Below are 25,430 nucleotides of genomic sequence, written 5' to 3'. Positions count from 1 at the left end.
CTCTTATATTGTCAGTATTTGATGTGTTATATTTGATCTCTCTGCTTTAAAATCAATTAAAATTCATTGTTACAAGCTAAGTTCTTATTGATAACTCTTTTTGCCATTTTTATCAAGTCTGCCATGTGAGAGTGTGACGTTGTGTTTGAGTAAATGTTTTGTGTGTCAAACTGCTCTCAAACATGCTTAAAAGAACCCAGTTGTCAATGCATAGTTTGAGAGCGACAAACTATTTCAGTGTTGTGTTTTGCCTGCAACTGTGTATTAATGTGACATACATATCATAAGGATAATTGATCTTTAAAAAAAAAAATCTCTACCTTCTTCTCTCCACCACCGGGCTTGTGGTCAACAAAGTCCAGAGATCCGACCTTGGGAGCGGCTTTGTCCTTGAAGCCCAGTTTGCGGCTCTCGATTTTCACCTGGAAAAACATTTTTGGTTTATGACATAAAAAGCAATTTTGATTCTACCAAAACCAAAATTTAGCTTTGACCCTAAGGGAAGGTTAAAAAGAAAGGTTTTGGAGAACAGTGCAAGCAATTCAAAAGAGCTACGGTAGCTGTTACCAGAAATATTAGTTTAGGACAGGACCTGTCCAAGGTGCTGAACAGCTAATAGTTCTTGTAGCAACAAAGCCTACAGAAAAGTTCTATATCAAAACTTAATTGAATACATGCAATCAATGTAAGTTTATATTTCTTGCACATTTTGTTATCAAAAACAATATTCTTGACTACCACAGTAAGGGTAATATTCTAAAAGAATGTCAAAGGTTAAAGGTCACCTGTCCTCCTCCAGCCTTGTGCTTGATGTTTGACATGGACCCACACTTAGACTGCACATTGCTGAAATCCAGCTTCTTGTGCTTGATCCTCACCTAGTTTTAAGGCATAATAATAATAATAACAGCAAAGTCTATTAGCTGTATAACCAAAGGTACAATTCTCATGGGTTGTCAGCTTTGTACATTTTGGTTGCAGTCTCCACTGAAGGGAAGCAGTGGTCATTCTAAATCTAACTTCCTGTAGGAGTGAAAATATACTCAGATGTTATTGTTCCAACTGTCTGGTAATACCATCACACCATGTCCTGGTACCTGAAAGAAATTCTGTTTAGTATTGAATTTTCCTCAACTGAAGTTGAAACTTTTAGCACTTTGGGAAATATTGGGGCAGCCTACATATTTCTGTTTTGACAGTTATAGATCTGACAGCCCAATAATGACCTTGATGTTTTACTTTGTCATACATTGCCATTACTATTAAAAGTTTGTGATGTATATGGAACAGAAAAAAAAAACTTGAGTGGTTCACATGTTAAGCTTGACTTCTATGCTAAATGTGGCTTAGCTTTTACAAAATGCTGTAAAATGGAAAAAAAAGAACATTTATATCATATAGGTTTGCGAAGATTTAATTCACTGTATCTACTGTATTCACTGTATCTACTATCTTATGGACATTTATTGTAATATTACATTATCTTGTCTGAAAAACATTTCGTTTTTTTCTCAATGTCCAAGCATGTTGAAAACCAAACAAAAATGTCAAACAAGGGCAGCATTCATCTGTTAAACGATATGCTTGCCAGCACTCTGAAGAGTCCGTTTTTAAAACCATCTGGTAGATACCGTGTATTTAACATGACTTTATCATGTAGGAAGTGCCATGAAGTTGGTCCTATTGCAACTGGCTAGCTTTTGGAAATAAAGATGTAGTACAATTTTTTTTCTCATTTTGAACGCAAATAAAAGGCAATTCAACAACAGCAACAATGAATAAAAATAATATGTCATGGATAAATTACTAGGGAAGACAACTGGTTAGAAGCGAGGTGAAACATACATGTTTTCTACAGCATGTGGCTAATACACATCAAGATCTACTGTCATATACATGTACAAAATGTAAAAACACTCAACAAAGCATGATGAAAATGAAAGAGTAACATAACCTTCCATGGAAAGGATTCTACATACATTGACTTCTAGTAATTCTACAAATAGTCTACACTATGTTTGTAGCAACACAAAAATACACATTGCATATTAGTTGTCTTTTAAAGATTCGTGAAATGTTACCCCGTAATTTTTATAATATAAATTTTGAGTTGTTTTTAGCATTCTAATGATTCAAACGTAATGTTAGCTGAAAAGTACAGTAGCTTTCAATAACTGACAACCAAATTTGAAGGATTGAAAGCGTGGTGAATGATACTAATGTTCACTCCATGGATGATTATGTTAACAGCCAACCCTGAATACATGTACAGCTTTCTGAAAGCCATGCAGCTGTTAAGTAATGTCAAAGGAATGTTGCGTTCTCCACATATACGGTTTTGCTGTGCATGTTTCAGCAGTGTATAATTATACTATAAAGCAATCTGGCCAAAATGGTCCTGATGAATATGAAATACAATAACGTGACGTTGTATTTCAATGTGTTTGAGATGTTCGTTTCTGGTGTACAACAACTGATGAACAGAAAAATGAAGTAGAATCATAAATCTAGAAAAACTTTTCAACCTCTATGCAGATGGCAACATTTTTTCAAACAAAATGATAATTGCATATTGCTCTAATTTTGGAATGAACACATACAGTCTTGTGATTCAAAAATAAAGAAACATGTTTGAATCATGATTTTATCATGGGAAAGGAAAAGGAAATTTGAAGGAACGAGGTTTACGGCTTTAATATCTCAAAGTTAATGAAAAATGTAGACTGTAATCTTAAGGTTGACACCATTTTAGGGAGAGGAGACATTTTTCAAACATTAATATACAAGTTCAGCAGAAATATGCCTACAAGATGCAAAATACTTTTAAAACCTGCTTTATTTTAGTTTTAGTCTATCATCTCAGATTGAAAATGTTTTGCATTGTATTGCAGATATCTTGGCCAGAGCACTTCACAGAATGCTTTTTTTTTCTTCACGTTTTGATGCACTCACATCTCCGCCTGTCGGGCTGTGCTTTATGTTGTCCTTCGATCCGCATCGTGCCCCGACTTTGCTGTAATCGACCTTTACGCTCGCAATCTTAACCTGATGCATGGGTAAAGGTGACCACGTGAATGGACAAAAAACATAAATGCTTAACCCTACAACAAACATGGCAGCAATGGTTTCTCAGGCGGCTACATGACTCTGTAATGATTCCAGCTGCATGCACTACAAATTCATAAGAAAAAACACACACACGCAAACACACAGAAAAGCTTGACAGGGAAGAGAACCAAAATCATGGGAAAGCGTAAAACATAAGATGAGAAAACCAAGAAAAAAAATGAAAATAAAAAGTGGCATAAAGATGATAGAAAAGTTGCAGGTTGGGCAGATCTAAACGTACGTCTCCACCAGTGGGGGTGTGCTTTATGTTGTCTTTGGATCCACAGCGGGATCCAACTTTGGTGAAATCAACCTTTGCACTTGCAATCTTTACCTAATACATGGGGGTAAAGGGGTTACATGAAATAACATGGTCATGGGTGCAGAGGTGGGTTTATGGCACGTCAGAAATACATGTTCTGTAGTGACAGAAAGGGGTTAGGATCTAACTCGCTAGATGTGCAAACAAACAATTACATGACAAACATAAACAACTAGGTTTTCACCAAGTCATTTCAGACTGTCCGATGAAAGAAAACCAACAAAACTTTACACCCTTACCTCCCTACACCCCTACATGTATGTACCCCATATCCCTATCCCTTAAAGGCAACCAAAGCAATTATAAGGGACAAAAAATGGAAATAAAAAAATGCTGAAATTTTTATTGTAGTGACATTTACTAACATTGTCTAGCACATCTGTGTAATTACTTCATACTTTGAGCATATCAAAACCATACGATGATCCTCTTGGTTTCACGAGCCTACAGAAACCCAGGCGACGAGTTTTTACATTACAACAAAGTCATAATTATTTTTGCATCATGGACGTCGCTATACATTGTGATAGTGTTGTTTGAACTTATCATGTATACAAATGACTAAATAAATTGACTTTCAAAATCCGAATTTTGGGCCCTGATATTGCTTAATAGGTTGCTTTAAAAAAAATAGGGGTGTCGAATGTAGGGGTGTTGGAACAAAGGTGCATATGGACATAGAGGTGTCGGGAACTTAGGGCTGTCCCCCAAAACTTAACGTCTTAAGGGACCAGAAAAATTTGGTTCATCTATCAATATAAAAACATTTTCGGTGTTATCATTTGACCATGTGTCCTGGTGAAGGTGAAATCAAACATTAAACTTGTTGAAATATTGGTAAGGTATTTCAGATGAGGTAAGCTTGAAAGGAAGAAGATATTAATACAGAATGGTCAATGAACAGATGATAGAGAAGAGAACAAATAGTGCTAAATAAGGGAGGAAAGGAATACACGAAACCTAAAGGAAGAATATTTTGATTAAAAAAGTTTAATTCCTTTGATTGTTCACAAATAATTCTTTTGAAAATGCTCTACTTTAAACAATAACCTTGCTATTTGTATTACTTTTAGAATACATACTTGTCTAGATGATGGCAAATCTTTCATACTTTGAATTTACGAACATCACTTTGTACATGATGGTGGTTTCCTACACTTCAGACCCAGTGGTACTATCATCAACTTCTTCGTCTCTCTTTCAAAAAGTCAAAAGTCAAAGATCTTTATTAGAATTTAGCTGACAGCCAAGAGAACAGTCTGAATTACAGCTAATTTACACAATATTGAAGTCAACTTTTAACACCTCAACAGCCAAATTGAATGCAAAACAATCCATTCGTGTATGGACACTGGTGGACTCTGGGAATGTGCTGACTCCAAACTATGACATTGTGTGATTTGTTATCAGTGAGAGTAAAAATCTGACAAATCCGAGACAAAATCTGGATAGAAAAAGAAAATCTTTCAATGTTGTGTGACACTCAATGCCACAGTAAAGATAGGGTGCATGATCGATTGTAAGCTGCAAAGATCTGTGAAATGCACAGCGAGAAGCACCATGAACTTGCCCGCTGCGATGCGTTAAAGCACTTACATTGCCGCCACCCGGCGTGTGTTTCATGTTGTCCTTGGAGCCGCAGCGCGAGGACACTCGACTGTAGTCCTGCTTAACCTCGGCAATTTTAACCTACAGCATGAAAAGCATGAAGCAAGCAAATGATATGACAGCAAGCATGGAACGTTACGATGGTCATGCAATATGGGGGCACACATTGGCACGCATGCTGCAAGCCTTTAATTGCAAGCAAGCATGCAGCATACACAGCATTTCAAAGTCAGGCAATGTCTTGAATTTTTGTCTTAAAGTTAAAGTTGCAAGGCTAAAAATGACGGCCACAATTACATGTATGGTAACATGGAAGAACAGGCTTACAACAATTTAAATGCAAGACAGAATGTATTTTGTTTAGAAGTAGTTTAAAAGTCATTTTGGCACTTGGCATGCCAGTAACATTAGAGGCTGTTCTTCAACCACCAATCCTCTAATGATGTAAAGTTATTCAGTGGCAAGGAATACTCATACAACCTTTAAACATGAACACACATACATGTACACATCAAGGAGGAAAGATGACCAAACATGCTAGGATGGGTCAATCTTGAGAGGTGATTTCTCACTGAGTTGTATCATACTCATACCAAGACTGAAGGAATGTCAAGAAATGTAAAAATACATAATCATAAACATGCCTACAAGAAAAGGTATTGTTTTCACACCTGCATGACAGTTCTTGTAGCAAATTAAGGTTTCTGGCTCAACAGTTCATAGTACTTATTTTTAGTAATACATCATATTGGTGAAACATCATTATGACACATTTACTTGTGAAGGCTTTAACCAACATTATTCTCATTTTTGATGAAGCATAACCTTTGGTTGATTATGTTTTTAACTGATTTTTGGCAATGCCTCAAGGGCCATACCCTTCCTTAAATGTCTTCAAAGGTGATGAGGGTTACTGATATATTAAATTCAAATAGGTGATCTTTTAATGATGATTCATAAGAACTATGATTTGATAAAATGTGATGACACCCTTTGGTCATATTCATTGTCCAAGAACTGGATTAATAACAGAATACATCAGGACTTAAGAGGCACTTAATAGCTTATATATCTGATGTTATTACACCAATTCTTTAAAGTAACAAAAATACCAATCCCACATGTGAGGTATTATAAGTGTTTTCAAATATTCTTGTCCTTGAGAAGCATAGGGTTTTCTGTTATAATTAGCAATAGTTGGCCAAAATATATCCCAACATTGATATGGTCAATCTTAGGCCCAAAACCATCAAATGTTAATGTGTTAATCCATCTCCCTTGTTTTGATGGAAAAAATCAAAGCGAGGAGTCTTCTATATCACCGTCTCACCGTTAACTGTCATCCTATTCTAAAGTGAATTTAGTTCCTCCTACTTGTCAAAGTTAGTAAAAAAACAAAAACTCTTAGCACAGCCATGATGGACAGGCTGTTCCATCACTTACATTCCCTCCCCCTGGAGAGTGCTTGATGTTATCCTTAGAACCACATCGGGATGTAACTTTGCTTAAGTCTTGCTTGACATGGGTGATCGCAACCTGTTAGAAAAGAATAAAATATTGATTTAAGATAGCTTTAAGCTATGGTACGACCTTCCCTGCTATGATCAAAATCTTCCTTCAGACCTTTGTCCTTTTGTGTCCAATAATCTTTTTTTCTGCAAAAAAGGAAACTTTGGTTCATTAGTCACATGATAAGAATGATACCACAAAATAGCTAATAGCTATTTTGATTTCAGTCCCCATATTTTTTTCTCATCAAAAGAGCACTTGATGTATACTTTTCAAAGAAGGTACAGATGTGAAAAGAGTTACTAAAACCCTTGCTAAAACTAACATGCAAAGAGTACTTTCTTCTAAGAGTTGACAAGTTTTGACTGTTAAGTGCTGTTGATTTTAACTGCTGCTATAGTGCTAGATAGATTGGTGAGTTCACAAAAATAGATCATGCAATGGCTAGTGAAGATTTGGCAGTAACAAAATCAATTTTTAGCATGCAGTACCTTCAAGGAATGACAGGTGGAGTAACTAAGCAGATAGCTGTAGTCAATAAGATCGAAAAATTGGCTCCAGTTCATTCTTCTTTCCTTAAATTACACCTTTATCTGTTGTCTAAAAACTAAAAAAGTTTGCATCTCTTCAAAGTACAGCTAATACATACTTCAAGGGAGTTGAATATACCACAACTATTTTTCTAAAGATTTGTACACACTGTTTTCCTTCCACTGCTAAGTACCAAGAACAGCAAGCGTCATTTCTAACCCTGGGTGTTCTTGTACTTACATTACCGCCTCCAGGAGTGTGTTTTAAATTGTCCTTTGAGCCACACTTGGACTGCACTGTGCTGTAATCTTTCTTTTCACTGAAGATTGGCACCTGATAGAACAGAGGTCATGGAAGAGGTCTGTTCAGCTCTTGACCTTTAACCTTTTTACCTGATTACCACTAAGATTGTTACTGTTTACACAACCTTCAAACTTCTTCTGAACCCTTCTCTCATAGATGCACAGCTACGTAGAGTTCAATGAATTGAAGATTCCACAAACTGAGCGCACAAAAAGGAGAATTAAGTGAGTGCACAAATACGAAAAGAACTTCAAGGTATTTATGAAAAACTTATCAATTTTAAAACAGTATTCATAGTAACTTGACTCACCTTGATAGAAAACTGTACTCGGACTAAAGTTGACTTACCATGATCAAATATGACCTAAAACTGCATTTGTAGGTACATGTATTTAGGTATCATATTGCTTTAGCCAAGTAATAATAAATTAAATTCAAGGCTACAATGCCAATTAAGGCTGAAGTATGCAGTGTATCAAAACTGCAAAATAAAAAAAAAATAAAACATTTCTGTATTCTTTGAAAATCACCTAAAAAACTGATTTATGTCCAGCGCTTCTTTCCCATCTAGGAACAAGACACCATCTTCTGAAATATTCTTTCTGCATGGACAGACTTGACCACAACAAGTCTTGGAACATTACCCGTTTTTAATTTTTCTAAAGTGTGGATTAACAAACATTGCTGTAGTTTGCGAAAATCCCCTAAAAGAACAAATTTATGACCCTGCTTTTCTTTGCCATCTAGAAACAAGACACTGTCTTCTGAAATATTCTTTCTGCATGGCCAGACTTCAGCTACAAGTCTTGGAACATTACCCGTTTGTAATTTTCCCAAAGTGTGGAGTGCGTTGTGTAAAATGGCTGGTGCCACACTGCTTGACACTGATCTAATTACCCACAGCATAATCACCCAAGCTTCAAATTAGCTGGAATATTGCTTGACAACATGATTGATCTATCCATCTTACTTAAAGACAAAGACCTTTCACACTGTACCTGTAAGTAAGGCACCAGTAAATCTAGATCTTAATTGAAATTCATTTTTGCACATTTAGGTTGAAAAAGAGGATTTGTTTAATGACTAAGTAGGACTTGTAAGTTGCTTTCAAATACTTTTAAAAAGAATGTAGTGACCCTGATATCTATAATATATTGCAATGTTATCCATTTGTACAAAGTAAATCAGTAATATAAAAAAAATCGACTCTGACATTGAGTAGAGAAAGATAAATACTCCCAGAAGAGCAATAAAACAATAAGAATAACACAAGTGACCTTAATTGTGTATAAATTTATTATTACTCTTATCAGCATATCAAATTAATAACCCTTGTTTGCTAGACTACAGGCAGACTGTTCTTTTATGAAATATAACATGTAATATGTAGGTCATTAACTACCTAAATATAAGATTTCAAGCACTGAGATATGAGATTAAAAAATGGTTTGCAACTTATTGAACTACAGGTACTTTTGGTTAACATAAAAGGTATTCTTTGTTTGAAATTAGCCTTTTAATTAGTATTTAATTTTGTACTGAAGTTCATTATGAGTGAGAAGACATAACTGTTTATAGTGTTATTGTAACAATACTGTGTAAGAATATAACAGAAGTTTTAATAAACTGAAGTAACTTACATTACCGCCCCCTGGCTTGTGATGCATGTTGGCAGTTGAGCCGATCTTGGACTTGACCTTCTTTGAGTCCGACATTGAGCCACTGCTCCGGGTCGAACTTGGACGACTGTTGGGGGTACCCGGTGCCTCTTCTACCAAAAATAAAGAACAACATCATTAGTTTGATGATCATTCAACCTGCTCTTGAACAAGCGGTTGGACATTGTCTGTAATTACTGACTTTAAGCTAACTGCAATTTTACATCTTATGTTCTATGACAATAGAAGACTGCCAAAATGGCGCATGTGCTCTGACAACTTTTCAAAAAAAGTTTGTACAGTCTACATCTTTGTTTTTATAAGGGTACATGGCAAGTAACAATCAAGTACATAATGTAGCATAATATACAATGTACTACATGTTGATCTATATTTTTTGTAATCATATTCTCCTTGGCATAATACAACTTACAACTGTTAAGATATAATATAGTTTGAAGCTTTGACTATTTTTCAGAAGCTACAAAGTTACAGTAAGGCATGACACAATTGTTATAGCAGGATTTACAATGTAGATCTATGGGGTAGCGATGCAGTGCTCAATTCCTCAAAACAAGCAAATGATGATCTGGATAACCTGTACAGATACCCATTTTCTAAATAGAAGAATATTACTATAAATACTCAATCCCATAATCTGTGGCCGATGCAATACCAGAAAGCAGGCTTCTATATTCTATAGAGTAGAGTAGAGTGACATAACTTCTATTTTGTTAATCATATATCATAAAATGCTTAGAGCTGCATCAGTCAAATCTTGCAAGAAAAAAAAGGATAAAGACTTTGCATTCAATATGAGATGCAACGTCACTGCTGTAAGGTACTCAGAGGTTTTCCTACGTATCAAAGAGAGAAAAAAACCCACACAAAACAGTGCCTGGGCATTGCTAGATTGTAAAAGGAGGCATCTTGCAACCATTGCTGTTACATGTAAGTAACGTCTTCCTAGGACCTACTTTTGTTCTCCTTGGGCTCCACTTTGTCGTTTTGAGGAGGCTCTGGCTTCTTGGGCTTTTGTTTGGGTGCCCTTTTCTCAGCTTTAAAATAGTCAAAAGAACCAAACCAAAACCACCAGGATATCACAAGGGTTGAAATAAAAGAGTTGGTTTGCAGATGGAAGAAAAGAAAGCAGAAAGAATCAGGGATAAGAGAGAAAAAGATCACAGTTAGTAGATGGAAATGTTAGTTAACATTTATGTAGCAATTGTTATGTTTGTCCCCTTATTAATTTTGTCTACAAGAATAAAATGCCCAAGAATGACATTTTCATCTTAATTCTGAAAATGATAACTAATTCAATGAATGGCACAAGAGCCATTAAAAACTGATGATGATAATCACATCAGAAGAGAATCCTTACCTGCATATTTTGCTTCTTACATTAATATTGATTCAGATAAGAAAAATTGCAACAATGCGACACAACTGCCATTTCTTTCAGCCCCCCCAACATTGATGTTTATGAAGTAGTGGATACAAATGTCTAGTTCCTCCAGCAACCATACATGTACATACAAACACACCGTTTTGTCAGGACAAGACCGCAAAAGCAGAAAACATCACATCTAACAACTCAGAGTCTATGAAAGCCATGAGCATGCACTCTCTTACTCTATGCAAGACACAAAGAAGAATGGAAAGATGACCCTACGTGTTCTTGGAGGAGTTGAAGATGATCCCCTTAAACCCGTAGCCCAACTCATGTCGGACCTCAAGTTTAACCGCTTTTACCCAAAATAGAAAATCCAGATTGCACAATTCCTTACTAGGAGGTTTAGCAGCCTTTGCGGCTGTGGGAGGTTTCTTTTCCGCGACTTTCTTCTGAACTTTTTCCTTTACGTCCTTTGGCTTCCTTGGCGCTGGCGGCTTTGCAGTCTTGTCATCGGTCTTTGGAGCTTTGAAATTCCCCAAATCACGAGATAATGGGGCGTAACCAAACAATGGAGAATACAAAGTAGGGAGGAATGGAAGAACAGAAAGCCAACAGTTAGCATCTAATGGTATAATGTCGTCTGCAAGCACACATGTGGAAAATTGGACACGCTCACTAAAGCATCGCAGCACACAGTGATCAACGGTTGGGATTCGAAGCAACTGCTAATTAGGTTAAGTTGCCATGGCAACCAAAAGGAGCTCCGCCTCATCTGCAGCAGCAAGTATGCGGGTAAGAAAAATGGCTTTACGATTTCGTCCATGAAAATAGGGCAAAAAGGACTCTAATTATGGGTAGGAACCTTTGACATGCAAGTTTACAAAAGTCGGGAACATTTAAGAGCTACAAGTTTTTAAAATATGTAACGAAACATTAAGCATAAACGTAAAGCCAATAGCTCGAATGAGGGTGACATTATAGTGGACATGCTTCAAGTCTGATTGTTGGCTGGGTGCGGTTTACATGTACATATGCCTTATGTCCAAAATGCCACTGGTAAATGAAAGGCTGTTCCCTTCAAGAGCAAATGCACTAAAGCCTCAAATGCGCAGAAAACAAAACAAGCAGCACCAAATATGCAAGTCACGGAAACATCACTGGCACACACAACTGCACAACCACAACACTTTACAACAACACAGACGCACATAAAGCGCACAACCATATATGCACACGACAACAACGTACTTCGTGGCGACTTGGGCTTAGGCTTCTCTGGTGGCTTCTTCTTGTCGGCTTTAAGGAAAGGCCAAGTAGACGGGTTATAAAGATCATTCATCGGTCCAGTAACGGAAAAAAGTGCAGAAGCACCGAATTTCTTCTCTGGACTCCTCTGTGGATCCATTGTGCTTACAGGACAACGATAAGCAAGACAGCCTCCTAAGAAATCAGTATGTATAATGCGAGACGTTTTTCTGCTCTGTCAATGTTGTACTTAGTCTAAGAGAAGTTCAGGACGTGTTTGCTGAGGTGTGTAAATGCCGAGACTAGTTATAGCGTAGCAACGTTAACGTATGCTGCGGCAGATGACAAGAGATGGCATCACACAAATTGGGTGGCCTTCTGGGGGCATGTCATCATCATCACTAACATCTGCCCATAGTGCACTTAGAGGTCATGTCAAAGGTCAATGGCATATCTTAGCAGATGATGAAGGTTGTTGTATTTCACATGGGAATAGAGTCACCTGAGCAGAGCGCTATATAATTGGTAAATTTAAATACACTCTGGGTAAAGGAATGAACGATACTATAGGATAATTCTGTATCATTTGCATTTTCATTGATCCTTATAAAGGAATTTTTATGGAGACTGCAAAAAAGAGAGTATAAAGAAAACAATTCAAACTCCTCATGCTGAAATATATAAATATGTATAGTGCATTCAATACTTTCCTTATTGAAATGTTTGGTAAAGTATTTCACATAAGGACATTTTTCAAGTATTGAGCAAGAATTTGTGTCAGTGGATGACGAAAGAATTGAAAATAGAATTAAAAAAAATTTGCTAGATTTTCACTAAATCCATTATTAGAGCACAGTAAGAATGACTCCTATCCTAGCCTGTATAGGCTAGGAGGCCCGAAATGACAGACCACCCCTATTGTCTTCTTCTCATTTGCATGACAGATTGGACCCACATCCAAGACCAACAGAGCAGCAACCGTTTTCCTGGGTCACTAGTGAGGCTAATAACCACTAGGATGTTCATTAACACTTTAGGGGTAACCAACTGGCACCGTGCCAGGATTAGCTATGCACATTTTCCATATGTTACGAATACGTAATGACATTCTAGAAGTTTCTTCTTAGTACACTTTTTTTTTACACAAGATTTATTCATTATAGCACCACTTCTTCATGATCCAAAATAAATGACAAGACATCGCAAGATGGCTTAATAGACATAATACAAGGAAAAAAGTATAACCATTTATACCATGAAATAACGAAAACTATGAATATAGTAGAGTTGGTTGAACTTTTTAAAATGATATACTTAATACTAGATTCAAAAAGTGGTTGTGAGTTGTTGAAATATTACTTTGTATTTGTTATATTGCATCATGTGGAAAAAGAACAAAGAAACAAACAAAAAAGGTTGACTTTCTCCTTAGTGCTGAACTGACATCCAAAGGTAGTACAGTTTAGCAGATAGACATTTCATGAATATGTATGATAATAAATCTTGTGTTACTAACAACCTCACTACTGAAGTTGGCTTTATGCATCAAGTTCAACTTTGTATGTATTAATACGGAATTAAAAATCAAAATTAGGAGACAAATGGAATATAAAACCAGAGTAAGCAAAGATATGAAAATTCACAATATTTGTTTGGTTTTAGATTTAAGCACACAATAATATTTATCGAAACATTCACTGCAAAGTTGGTGTTATTTGAGCAACAGAACTTTCATAATATCATCTTAAAACATTTTGCAATTTTACAAATGTCTTTTTCGTGAAGAAAAATGGGTCTCTATGAGATCCATTAAGGGTGGCCATGGAGAAATTTCTTAATAGTATCATCAGATTGGCATGAAATCCCGCTAAAAACCTGTTTCAACCAGTCCAGCTTGCAGGCTTTAACTTAATTAGCTTTCTCCCTCATGAGCACCAAATAAGGGAGAAAGCTTCGGTAATTTGATACTCTAACTGGATCCCTGTCTAGCTCTGTCCTGTGATGGAGGTGCACTGTCTGATTAGGTCTCATACGGATGTGGCCCGCATACAGAAAAGGAGGATCCGCCCGACCTCAATTACAATTTTAGAGATAGCAGCAAAAGTATGTTGTACCTTATCCAAACTGCCCCATTGATACTGACAAATTTTGCAATTTTTCACTAAAATGGTGTATAGTAATACATGTAGGTGTTTTTCACTCCAAATGCGAACAGAGTACGAGTATTCAATTGCCAGCAATACAACTTCAGACTAATGCTGTCTAGACAACTTAGCTCACGTAGAATTTGCTTGATGTATTACGATGGCAAGTTTTACCACGTACAGAATATGGTATTTTGAAGGAGAGGCTTTAGAAGTGTTCTGTAGAAGGTTATTTGAAACATGACCTTTCCACATATTAGTACAGGGAAATTGCAACACACATTGCCATCTTACAAATGTTCTTTAGGAGAACAGCTCCCAATAATGTCCTCATTTAGAGCACTGTTTGGGACAATACAGCTAAAGCTCACTCAATCTTCGTGAATGTTTGCCAATTCCTAAAGCTGAACAGTGTTCCTAAAGTTGTGCAGTGTTACAATTACTGTTGGTAGTACTGTAGTTTGAACAGGTATTGTTACCAAATGTCTGATACAAGTGCTCACATCTATTCACCAAACTGAGAGCTACTTAAACTCCAGGTCAATTAAGCATCTGGTTTTATATCAACATGATCAGCACATGTTTTTTCTAGCAACAAAACTTTTAAAAACTTTTTTCTCTACAGTGCAACAGAAACTTGCTTGTCCGCACCTGTGTTCACACCTGTGCCCCTTAACGACTTTATATTGAGTTGTGCATTTAATTACGATTAAGCTAAGCCTAAGGTACATACTGTGCATTTGTCGTTAGGAAAAGCTTGGTCGATGGGGTTATTGACTTTTACAAAAGCAAGTCAAAGAAAAAAAAAAAGATTACTGGTTTTGTTTCTACACCACAGACTGAAATATACCTCTAGATCTGTTGAGTTGTTTTGGCCTGGTAGCCCTCTCTGCGTTGTACGTTCCTGGCCTTGTTCTATCTCGAGTCTTAGCTACACCGGCTACAAAACCACAGACAAAGAAGAAAAGGAGAGGACAGCACAAAGTGACAGAATCCTTCCTCGAGGGCTCACTTGGAAAAGACAACGCATCAGGAGGGTTATGACAAAGGATGAAGGGGAAGTAAGTAAATATTGACAGTGTTTTAGGGTAGCTTGATGTGATTTGGTAAATATTGGGAAAAGGGCTTATGACATGTACAGACATGGTTAATGATACAGAGGTGGATGTTATGTGGTAACAAAATAGGAAATGATAATAATCTTCTTAAATGTTTATAGAAAACTTGTAGAGAAGAAGGATTTGACACGGAGAAGAAGTCTTACTACTGTAACAGAACAAAAATGTAGCAGCAGATGATTTTACAACATTGCCTGGAATGGACATTCTATTGTGTTCTTTTTTGCCATTCCTTTTTTAAAAATAAAGTATGCTATAATGGTAAACCTCTGTGGTACATTTTAGATCATGAATCCTAGTGTCTGATGATGTGACAGTGGAATAATAGATGCACAACAGATGTTTGCATGCATCACAATAGGGTGCTGAGTGCATTTAGATCATCACATAATTTCCTTACGGTTTGCAAAAATAATGGCACTAACAATCTTAAACGTATTTCTAGAAGAGGTTTGGAGGATAATATGCACAGCAGTTGTTGACTTGTCATTAAAAGAGATGTCTTTATACAGTCCATGTGCAAGGGAGAAAATCCCAGCGGGTAGCCTCTTGTCACAGGAAATTAGCATAAAGCTCAAACCATCATCGCGACAGTGGGGAGCTTACATGTGGTCAAAAAAAAATATGTTTACTGTACATTAGAAAAAAAGCAAAGGCTGATAAAATAGTTACAAAACTGTAAAATATATAGCTGTCAAAAACACACTACAGGGTAAAAATGATTTGATTTATCTTTCTACCGTATGTAATAACATTCAGAGTGACATTTGATTTGGGACTTTGAATGCTTTTATGCTATGAATGGGGGTGTTCTGGAGGTAATATGCATGAAGGGCATTTGGTACAGTACAACAGAATTCCAATATCAGTCATGATTATAATTGAATTGCACTCTTAGGGGCTGAAAATGTTGGAAATTCGTGTAAGATGGCTAGCAGGGGATCATGGAGCAACTGTTGCATGAATGGGATAATGTTTATCAAAGGCACATTTTACAATAATGTTCAAAATACGATATCAAACTGTGATACTAAGTCATCAGTTAACATGTTCAAATAAGTCCATTTTTCTTCCTACAAATTCACTTATTCCAAAATTAACTGTCCCCCTTTTCGAGGGGTCTAATTGATTTAATTACACAGGAGGAAAGGAGGACATCATTTCTGCAGCAAATTACACGTTTCACGCATCATTTCACTCCCATCTGACAGGAACAAGACACTATTTTCCACTCCGCTGACTGAAGCATGACAAATTCACATCTAGCTTCCACATGACATGATTCTCACACGTCCATTCATTATCCATACATGACCTTTTGCTAAGATCAATGAAAAATTCTAAAACCATTTGCTCTTCATAAAATTTATATCATCTTACAGCTAAGAAATAGTGATGAATCTGCTAGATTTTTCATTGATTTATTAGGGAGACACAAATGCTTGAATCCCTTACCTGGTCTCTTAGCGCCCGTTGGCGTAGCGGAAGACGGTCGGGGTCTCGGAGGGGCAGCTCTTGTTGGTGGGGCTGACTTAGGTGTTTTCTTCTCCGCCTTCTGTTTGCCCGGCGTAGGGGTAGCTGCTTTAACCTGATTGAGAGGGACACAACAATAGCAGTCTTTTTACAAAAACAGCTTCCTATGCAAACAAACTGGGCTTAACCAAAATGGACTATAGGGAGACAAGGATGTGAAATGCTTGATCGAACTTGTACACACATAGACAGCTGTGCGAGAGAGAGAGAGAGCTTAGCTTGGAAGATGGCCACCGCTGGGTGTTAATAATTCATGGGGCTCACAACACTGGGTGCTGTCTTGTAGAAAAACGGATGTATCTTGGAATAAATAAGATAATAGCATGAGAAAGGTTATCAGATGTCCCTACGGAGGGCAGGAGGTTGCCGCAGATGATGTCGACCGGTAATTGATGATTTTGAAGGCAAGTTTGAAAAGGAGAGGCAAATTGAACCCCGGGGAGCGTTGGCGGGTCGGACAACGGATTGCCTACAACTGGTGACAACTGGTTACAAACAGGATCACTGACACCATAAGCAAGAAATTCATTACCAAATCATTTTTTCAATCTGTCGTTTCTCAGTAAATCTACCCATTTCCCAATAGAGTTACCTAAAATATGTACTTTACCTGATAAATGAACTTGTAACGTTAACTTATGTTGTCAGAGGATAAATCCGAAATGGAGACAGCACGTAGTAATTCCTTTCTCCTTTGAATGCTAATATTGATTAATAGTAAATCTTACATACATTAAAATATATTACGTACAACTACTAGCGCGGAGGAGACTTAATCTAGCTAACAGCATTGGACGAGTCCCTAACTCCATCTGTGTCATCCATTAAGTAAAGTCGTCAACTTGTCTGCGCTGTAGATCAACTTTACTGTGGAGGGCATGCAATCAGGATTGGACTGGCTCACTTGGATGGAAGGGGGTTGGGCTGATGTGAAGCATTTAAGTTACAGAAATGGCAAGACTATCTGAATGCAGTTTGTCATGCAAAACTGCTCATAGCATGTACATTTACTTGTAGTTTAAAGTGTATATGTCGCTTCAATGAATGGTTAAAAAGAATATAAATATCAAAAGTATAAATACAACATAGTTCTTTGAAGTTTACTGTAAAGCCGATGGTGGAGAAATCAAGTTTTAACGGCCTCCCAAAGTGTGGCTTTCGCGCCGCGTCAGGCTCGTCTTGTCAAGCCAGGCCAGCGTTCCACAAAACCCGTCACGTGACCCCGTGACGTCAGCGGAAGAGGACTGCACTCATTAAAAGTTCAAATTTCGTTTTTAACAAGTGAACCGTCTATAGGTTTCGTAAACGGGTTAGTTAATCGTATAATAGTAGCTTCGTTCGATTTAACCGTGAAATGGGGCATTGAAGCGACATATACACTTTAACCCCCTACATGCTAAGTTAGATGTTGTGGTGAACAGATTTGTGGCACAATGTAATATACAAGAGCCGACAGCAATGGGATTCTAAGGCTTAACTTTAAAAGAAAAAGAATAATTTCAAGAATTTTGACAGTGTCTACGGTATAACTCTATTACACTTAACTAAATGATTGTCTATTCCAATATAATAAGGAATAAAAAGGATAAGTTAGGGAATAATGGGATCTTCTCTCATCTGACATCACAGTTCTACATTATATTCTGTTACAGTTTTTGAAAAAAAATTTTATGCATCCTCCTTTGACAGCACTATTTTTGACAGTGTCCATTTCTTTCTTTGAAATCCTCTCAAAAATGCAGGAAATGCAGAGGGTTGAATTTTCAAAATTTTCCAAAGGGCATGCCCCCGGACCCCCCAAGAAGGCTCCAGCCTTCGGTGTTCCCTTGTCCGAAACATTTACAAAAGAACCCCCCTCCAAACAAAATCCTGGCTACGGGCATGTTCACTGAGTGCTATCTTGTGCTATTTACAGGAAACAAAGCAATATTTAATATATAAATTATAATTTATGTTCTGACATATTTCAGATACCCAAGTCCACCAGGCATGAAGCCACTCAGCTAATCAGATGATAATCCTACATGACATGTATGGATTTGTAGGACGATGTTTCCTATTGACCTTTACTCTGATGGATGTCACCATGCAAATCGATATTGAACTGTTATGACAATGTCCACTGGGTTTAGTGCAGTCCTTTTGTGTACATTCAAATGCTTCAAAAGAAATCAACATATCACTGAATATAAAAGATGTCACAATCCACAAATTTTCTATATTTCATTACTTTGATGACTCTAGAGATAATCTTTGACATATCAGCTGTGGTGAATAACAAATTGAATTTAGAATCACTTAATTTTAGTTAATAAAATTTCAAATACTAATCAAATTTTGAATCTGTACATGGGATTTCATTGTGTTATAATTTTTGATACGTTTTCTATTTATTAATGTTTACCATAATTATCTAACATCTTTATGAAAATTAAAGCATTCTTAAAACTTGAGTTGTTTTTCCACAGCCTTCCTTATCACTGTCACCTTGAGACGCCCCAAGCCTTCTTAAGGATGTAAGACACCTATTTATCAGGTGGTCTTAAGACAGTACAGCCTTTCACAAAGCCTCTTGACACAAGTGGTGCTCTAGTGAGATCGTCTACAGGTGTACACAGGTGTAAGCTGGGCTCTTAATGGGCACAGGTTTGCAATGGGATTCGTTAGGCCACAGCAATTTAATTTGTTGGTTTCGTGGATTTTTTAAAAATATGCTTAAGTGGAAAAACATGTCGAAAAGAAAGCCAGAGGACCAGGGTGCACTCAGTTTTATGGATCGAATACAGTAACTGTTATATTCAAGTTCTCCTTCCTAGCCCTCTGCTTTTATGTTGTCTGCTTGCTATATTATCATTTTAAAAAGGCAGAGAACCAAGGAATTATGTTGGCGTGGCCTTAAGGCCTAAGAAAAAAAATTTTCGGTTACCTGATCGACCTACTAACCCTAGCAAAAATCTGCTGATCCTAGCCTTTTTTTGGTCAGCCACTGGCATGGTAAGGGACATAAAATTTTCCATCTGACATCTGAATGATTACATTCAAAATAGACTTCCTGTAATTTCACACTCTGTTAATAGCCTTTGAATAGTTAATGTTAAAATGTGTAGTAAACATTGCACTTCTTTGTTTAGTTTATCAATATACTTGAATGTGCAAGTCGTGTTTGTATAATGTATATTCTGTACTTACAATACGATGTTGAAAATACCAGTCAGACTGAATGCATTTATGCATGTCAGTTTTACATTGCTGAACTGTATTTGTTGTATCACTTCTGATAAAATATAAGAAATGAAAATAAAGACTAAAAAAAAAAAAACTACTTACAGAAACAATTTTTTTCAGGGTTGAAACCGAAAACACAACAATTTTTTCCTAGGCCTACAGAGGGCTCACCGGAAAAACTGTATGACTGACTTTATTCTTCTGCAAGGTTCTCAGGCTCAGCTGTTAAAGCAACTTTGAATTCAAACGAGTTCTCAGTGGAGAAAATGCAGCACTCAAATTACGGTGAGGCTGATATCAACCCATATAACGAAAGCTGATTCAAAGCGACAAACAAGCAATGTACAATAATCTTGTATAAATGTAATCATTGTTGTAATGAAAGTAGAACTATAGCCTGGCTTACTGTACCCAAAATCCATAACTGAATGATGCTGTATGAAGCACATATTACTAATAAAGTTTATGCGTATTAGTCAAACCGTATTTATTGATTACTTTTGAGTTACAATGAAAACACTTGGACCCAAATTACACTAAATCTTACTTATATATTTCTATTAAGTATTATGCTAGAGGGCAGTCTTGATATAACAAAAGGATGCAAGCAAATATTCATTATTTGGGAGAATATTAATCTCAAAACTACAGCACTGCGTTTGTATACACAAGGGATTCTAAATGTCTTTTATATTACAAGAATCCTTCTGCATCATTACCTTCTACCATGATCTTGGTTTGGAACTATTGATTTTTTACTTCTATCTTCTTATCAAAAAAATGAACCTCCGTCACAGATAAACAAGAACTAGGTCAAACATCCGAAATATTCAAAACCTAAGATTAAAATCACAGTGAGAAATTCAATTACTACCTTTCAAATGCACCAATGGTAGGCTCGAACCAAGCTCGGAAACAGCGTTTGCGGGTGTTGATTACTCGTAACAATGATCGGTGGAAAGATCCAATGGAATATGCAAGGACACTGTACTTAAGGTCACACACTAGTACTTTCAACAGGGCTGACCAAACAAACAAGCTAAATCCTTCCAACCACACCTTAAATGGATGGAAACCACTTAAAAAGGGAGAGGGATGCTATCTGTACGTGGCATGGCACAAAAGGCAACGTAGTAAACAACTACAGGCCTGGAAATGTGGACATGAAGTAGTGATCGTGCACTGGGCCAAGTTTCGGATATCAGAATTCTTCCCATGTGTTTCTTTTGCTTCCATCTGCGGGTTTACTTTGAAATTCTGCCAAGAGGTTCTGTATTCAGGGGTTACCTTGTGGCTCCGTAGGTCAATATATTTAGCTGCTATGGATGTAAGGGCAGCCCTCATGTTGAAAGCAAATATCAACTACTGAATGGGGATGAGACAACCCACTGTGTTGTGTTATAGATGTGTGGTGTCCGGTTTGTCTTTCCTGGAATGTCGTTGACAAGACAACTATTCGGGATCGATCTGGATCATCTTCAAGGTCAAATTTGTTGCCATTTTTAGACGAAGGTCATGGGAGTTTTTCCCATGTGAGCTTCACATCACTTTATCATGCAGAAGATTTCAACACTTATAATATTATAAGATTATCATATTCAACGAGAAACAAGTAAAAGCATTTTAGAGAGTACAATATATGAAGAAAACTATACTGGTGTCTTTGATTTCAGTTGTTTTAGCTGTCACGGCATATCCTGACCATTCTATTCCCTATTGCTATTTTTTGTCTGAGAACAAGTATGCTTGCTTGACTGGCCATGCAATTTAGATCTTCAAAAAATCTGCTTATACACATTATGCCTATCACATTTTATCACTTCTAATTTTGTAGTCGGGAAGGCAAATTTATTAGAATACATCAATCTCCTGTTTTTTTTCTTCTCACCAAAAAACAAGGAAAAGGTTATCATAAAACTAACATGTTATGTCATGCCATGGAAATGAAAAGTTCTGAGGTTAGATGGTTTAATAGGTCTGAGAGATTCAAGGGCAGGTGAGATCAATGATGGAAGACACTGTTACAACAACTGAAAGATTGGAGATACAATGTACATTGTAAAAGAAGAAGCATTTTCAAAATAGTACAAAAGATTATAGATAGCAACATTTAGTAATCTAACAAAATATTATATAAATTTAAAAAGAAATATTGTCAAAAGACATTGAATACAGGAAAATAGACAATATGAATTTCTCCCTTAAGTTTGAAATTATCAAAATTGTTAAAAAGTTGCCGTATTCATAGATTGTCAGTGTTCAAAATCATTGTTAAAAACCTTAGCCCTATTATAGCTAAATCACCCCACACCTTAATCAATAAGCAAATTAGTTCATATTCAAAATTTAACAATTATGGCAGATTTTCTGCAAATATTTCTTCCTTTTGAAAAATAGCTTCTGTGGCAAAATAGCAAAACAAAACTTATTAATACACTCACCGGAATCTTACTTGGAGAAAGGGCAAATCTCTTAATATCCTAGTGAAACAAATAATTTAATTAAAAAGTTATATAACAACTGTCAAACTGTTAAAACACCACAGGTATAGGGTTTAGTGTTATGTATTATCCTATATCACACATGCAAGTAGGATTTAGAACATCCCTATCGATAGAGTTAGGTTTGAAAGAAGCCGTCACTGTGATGTTTATTTTGATGTGGCCTTTAAGCTGTATAAATTCCTGGTGGATAAAGCAGAATAATAGAGCTGAAATCGGGATATTCAGAAACATATTCTTCAAGAGTGATGTGACTGAGATTATGGGTTTATCCAATTGAGCAGAAACACATGCACATTGTATTCCAGACCGGCAGGAAGATTTTCAAGGTGCCCTTCAGAACAAAACATACAAATTGTTTCTGAAGGTATGACTGTATAATGGTTGCAAAAATACTACAACAGTAACTACTACTACTACTACATGTACTACTACTACTACTATATCTGAAGTACAGCCAGTAGGTACCCATCTGAGTAATGATGCTATTGTAGTGCCTTTTAATGTGCTTGAGGCACATCCTCGCACACGTGCGTACAGGACCCCTCTTTACGGCCCTTCTGAAAGAGGAATGCAGCTCAAACCAGGATGCCCTTCCCGGATTTGAACCGGGGTCTCCCAGTTACTGATTGGAACCAGGTGCGCAACTGTGAGGCTGCTACCAACTGAGCTACAGGGACATCCCTTTGCTAATAGTTGGCTCTCTATCAGGATCTATCTTTGCTCCGAAAAAACTTGCTGTGAATAGCTATTTTTTGACGACGCCTCAGGGGCGGAGGCATTTATTTCTTTTTTGTCTAAATTTGAGCCCAGAAAAACAATCTCTAAAGTTCAGTCACATCATATAACAGTATGGCCCCATCAAATCTAATCAGGATTATACACAGTAGGTTTATGAACTACAACTTAACCCAGTGCATGTAGACTGAATCCCTGCATTTCATGTAAGATTTGTTTCCATATATTAGACAAATCTGGCCTAGCTCTGAAAATGCGATAGAAAACATGGTGGCCTCTAGACTGGGACATAATTCTTACAATGAATGGGCCCGTTTTTTCAAGAAACCAGTCAAGAACACTGAACAGGAAATGGACCTTGGTAATTCAGATATTGACAACGCACCATGTTAGCCTACAGTTAGCCTTGAAAACTATTATTAAGTAAAAAATGTAGGAGAAAAACAGGACAAGGAGGCACTTTGATTCAAAGTATGTGTCAACAAAAAAAAACATAAGACTACACAAACCTTGCCCTCCTTCTTCTTAGCTTCTTCCTTCTTCTTTGGCTCAGGCGTAGGTTTTGCTGCAGCAACGTCTTCAACAGGTGGCTTCTCAGGTGTCTCCTCAGGTGGCTTCTCAGGTGTTTCATCAGGTGTTTCTTCTGGCAGCTTTTCAGGTGTCTCGGCAGGTAACTTTTCTGGCGTCTCCGCTAACGGTAGGGTCTCCGGAGTCTCTGCCGGTAACGTTTCTGCCTCGGAAAATGTTGGCGTGGTCTTCTCTACTGGTAAGTCATCAGGAGCAACTTCGCCTGTAAGATATTCAAAAAAAGGTATCAAACTTAAAATCCCACAAGAATGTAAGCTCAGCATCTTTTTCTGGTGTAAGACAACGAGTAATCTTTAGTACATATTATATAAAACTTAACATTGTGTGAACTGAAAATGAAATATCGTCTAGATGTCAGAAATCAGTAACACATTAAAAGATGTAGAAAATTTGATACGAATGTGCTTGGTGTTGTGATAATCGCTCTTAACAATATTGGGCAACTAAAATTGTGTAGAGATGGGTTATTTATGTATGATTTATCGTTTAAAAACAAGGTACATGCGTGTGCTGGCATTGTAGAGAACTGCAATAGTGAGCATATCATTAAAGTTGAAGGAAGACGAAAAGAAAATATAAGAAAAACGTAACTGCTCTTGGGCATTCAGAGCTGGTTGTTCGTCATGCCATACTGTAAATAAAGTTGAAACAAAAATAAGGAATACAAAACTCAAATATATAATTCATTGTACACTAAAAGGAACACCCAAACACACAAAAAAAAATCTTACAGTCACAAATAATGCAAAATCAGTAACAAAAAACAGGTCGGTCCTGTGGAAAAAGATGACTTTGTGCAATACAATATCTAAAGCAAACAATAATCTGCGATGTGACAATGTCAAGGTAGCAGCAAAGATTGTTCTTATACGTTGCCAGTGTGGCGGTGCAATGTGAACGAGATTCAGAAGGTGGCGCCATTGATGTCATTAGCCATCCCAAACCTTTTGCTTCCCCGAAGCTTCCAAAGATGGCTCCTGCTCCCAGGGCGGCTTCGAATTCTGGCACTTCCTTGGTGAGGACGACGTCCTCGGCCTGGTCAGCCTCCTCCATGACCCCCCTCTGCATGGCCAGCTCGTCTGGGGTCGGCACAGCCTCCTCGGTGGAGGGGGTGACGGGTTTTTCTGCCATGGCGGCAGCCAGCTCTGGTGAAGCAACCTCTTCTTCACTAGGAGCCTCAGGTGAGAGCACATGGGCCTCTTCTGGCTCAGGTGAAAGCACATGGGCCTCCCCACGTTCAGGTGAAAGCACATGGGCCTCCCCAGGTTCAGGTGAAAGCACATGAGCCTCTTCAGGTTCAGGAGAAAGCACTCGAGCCTCCCCAAGCTCGTCAGTAACCTCTGGCTTATCCTCAGTAGTGTCCATCTCGGGCTCTTCTTCTTCTGAGACAATTCTGGCTTCTTCTTCTTCTTCCTCTCTGGCTAACTCAGCCTCCTCCCTTGCAAGCTCCCTGGCAAGCTCCTCTTCCTCTAGAGCTAATGCCTCTTCGTCCTCAGGGGACATGGTCTCTGGGGGGGCTGGTTCTGGTGGCATAGACACAGGCTCAGCTGGCATGGCAACAGGCTCGGTTGGCATGGCAACAGGCTCAGTCGGCATGGCAACAAGCTCAGTTGGCATGGCAACAGGCTCAGTTGGCATGGCAACCTCCTCAGCAGGCACACTGAGTTCAATCTCTCTCTCAAAGTCCTCGTCTGGAATTGCACTTTCTTTGGGAACTTCGGCGGGCATCTCAACTTCTTCCGTAGGCACGGAAACTGGCGCCTGTATTATCTTATCTTCTTCCTCTTCTCTGGAAAGTTCTGGAACAATGTCAGGCTGCGGCACCACTTGGTCCGAGGGCTGGTCAGGAAACAGGTCTTCTGCTGCAGCAATAAGAACAAGTGTTGCATTCTACTAACTGTGCCAC

At 37.6% G+C, this 25,430-nt stretch overlaps 1 protein-coding gene across 1 annotated transcript in view; it reads right to left on the bottom strand.

Annotated features, from left to right (window-relative positions):
- LOC136445737 (microtubule-associated protein 2-like) overlaps positions 1 to 25,430 on the bottom strand; it is a 79,034-nt gene that overhangs the window by 6,458 nt on the left and 47,146 nt on the right. The window contains exons 8-22 of the mRNA XM_066443871.1: positions 24,469 to 25,386; positions 23,446 to 23,726; positions 22,139 to 22,177; positions 16,395 to 16,527; positions 14,672 to 14,761; positions 11,681 to 11,728; positions 10,827 to 10,955; positions 10,017 to 10,097; positions 9,022 to 9,152; positions 6,482 to 6,574; positions 5,027 to 5,119; positions 3,350 to 3,442; positions 2,953 to 3,045; positions 786 to 878; positions 321 to 422 (exon numbers count right to left, since the gene is read on the bottom strand). Coding sequence (XP_066299968.1) covers positions 321 to 422; positions 786 to 878; positions 2,953 to 3,045; positions 3,350 to 3,442; positions 5,027 to 5,119; positions 6,482 to 6,574; positions 9,022 to 9,152; positions 10,017 to 10,097; positions 10,827 to 10,955; positions 11,681 to 11,728; positions 14,672 to 14,761; positions 16,395 to 16,527; positions 22,139 to 22,177; positions 23,446 to 23,726; positions 24,469 to 25,386 — 2,417 coding nt within the window. The remainder of the gene's footprint in view (positions 1 to 320; positions 423 to 785; positions 879 to 2,952; positions 3,046 to 3,349; positions 3,443 to 5,026; positions 5,120 to 6,481; positions 6,575 to 9,021; positions 9,153 to 10,016; positions 10,098 to 10,826; positions 10,956 to 11,680; positions 11,729 to 14,671; positions 14,762 to 16,394; positions 16,528 to 22,138; positions 22,178 to 23,445; positions 23,727 to 24,468; positions 25,387 to 25,430) is intronic.

Source organism: Branchiostoma lanceolatum, chromosome 12 (assembly GCF_035083965.1).
Source record: "Branchiostoma lanceolatum isolate klBraLanc5 chromosome 12, klBraLanc5.hap2, whole genome shotgun sequence".
Lineage (NCBI taxonomy): Eukaryota > Metazoa > Chordata > Leptocardii > Amphioxiformes > Branchiostomatidae > Branchiostoma > Branchiostoma lanceolatum.
This window is presented reverse-complemented; position numbering and strand designations above follow the sequence as displayed.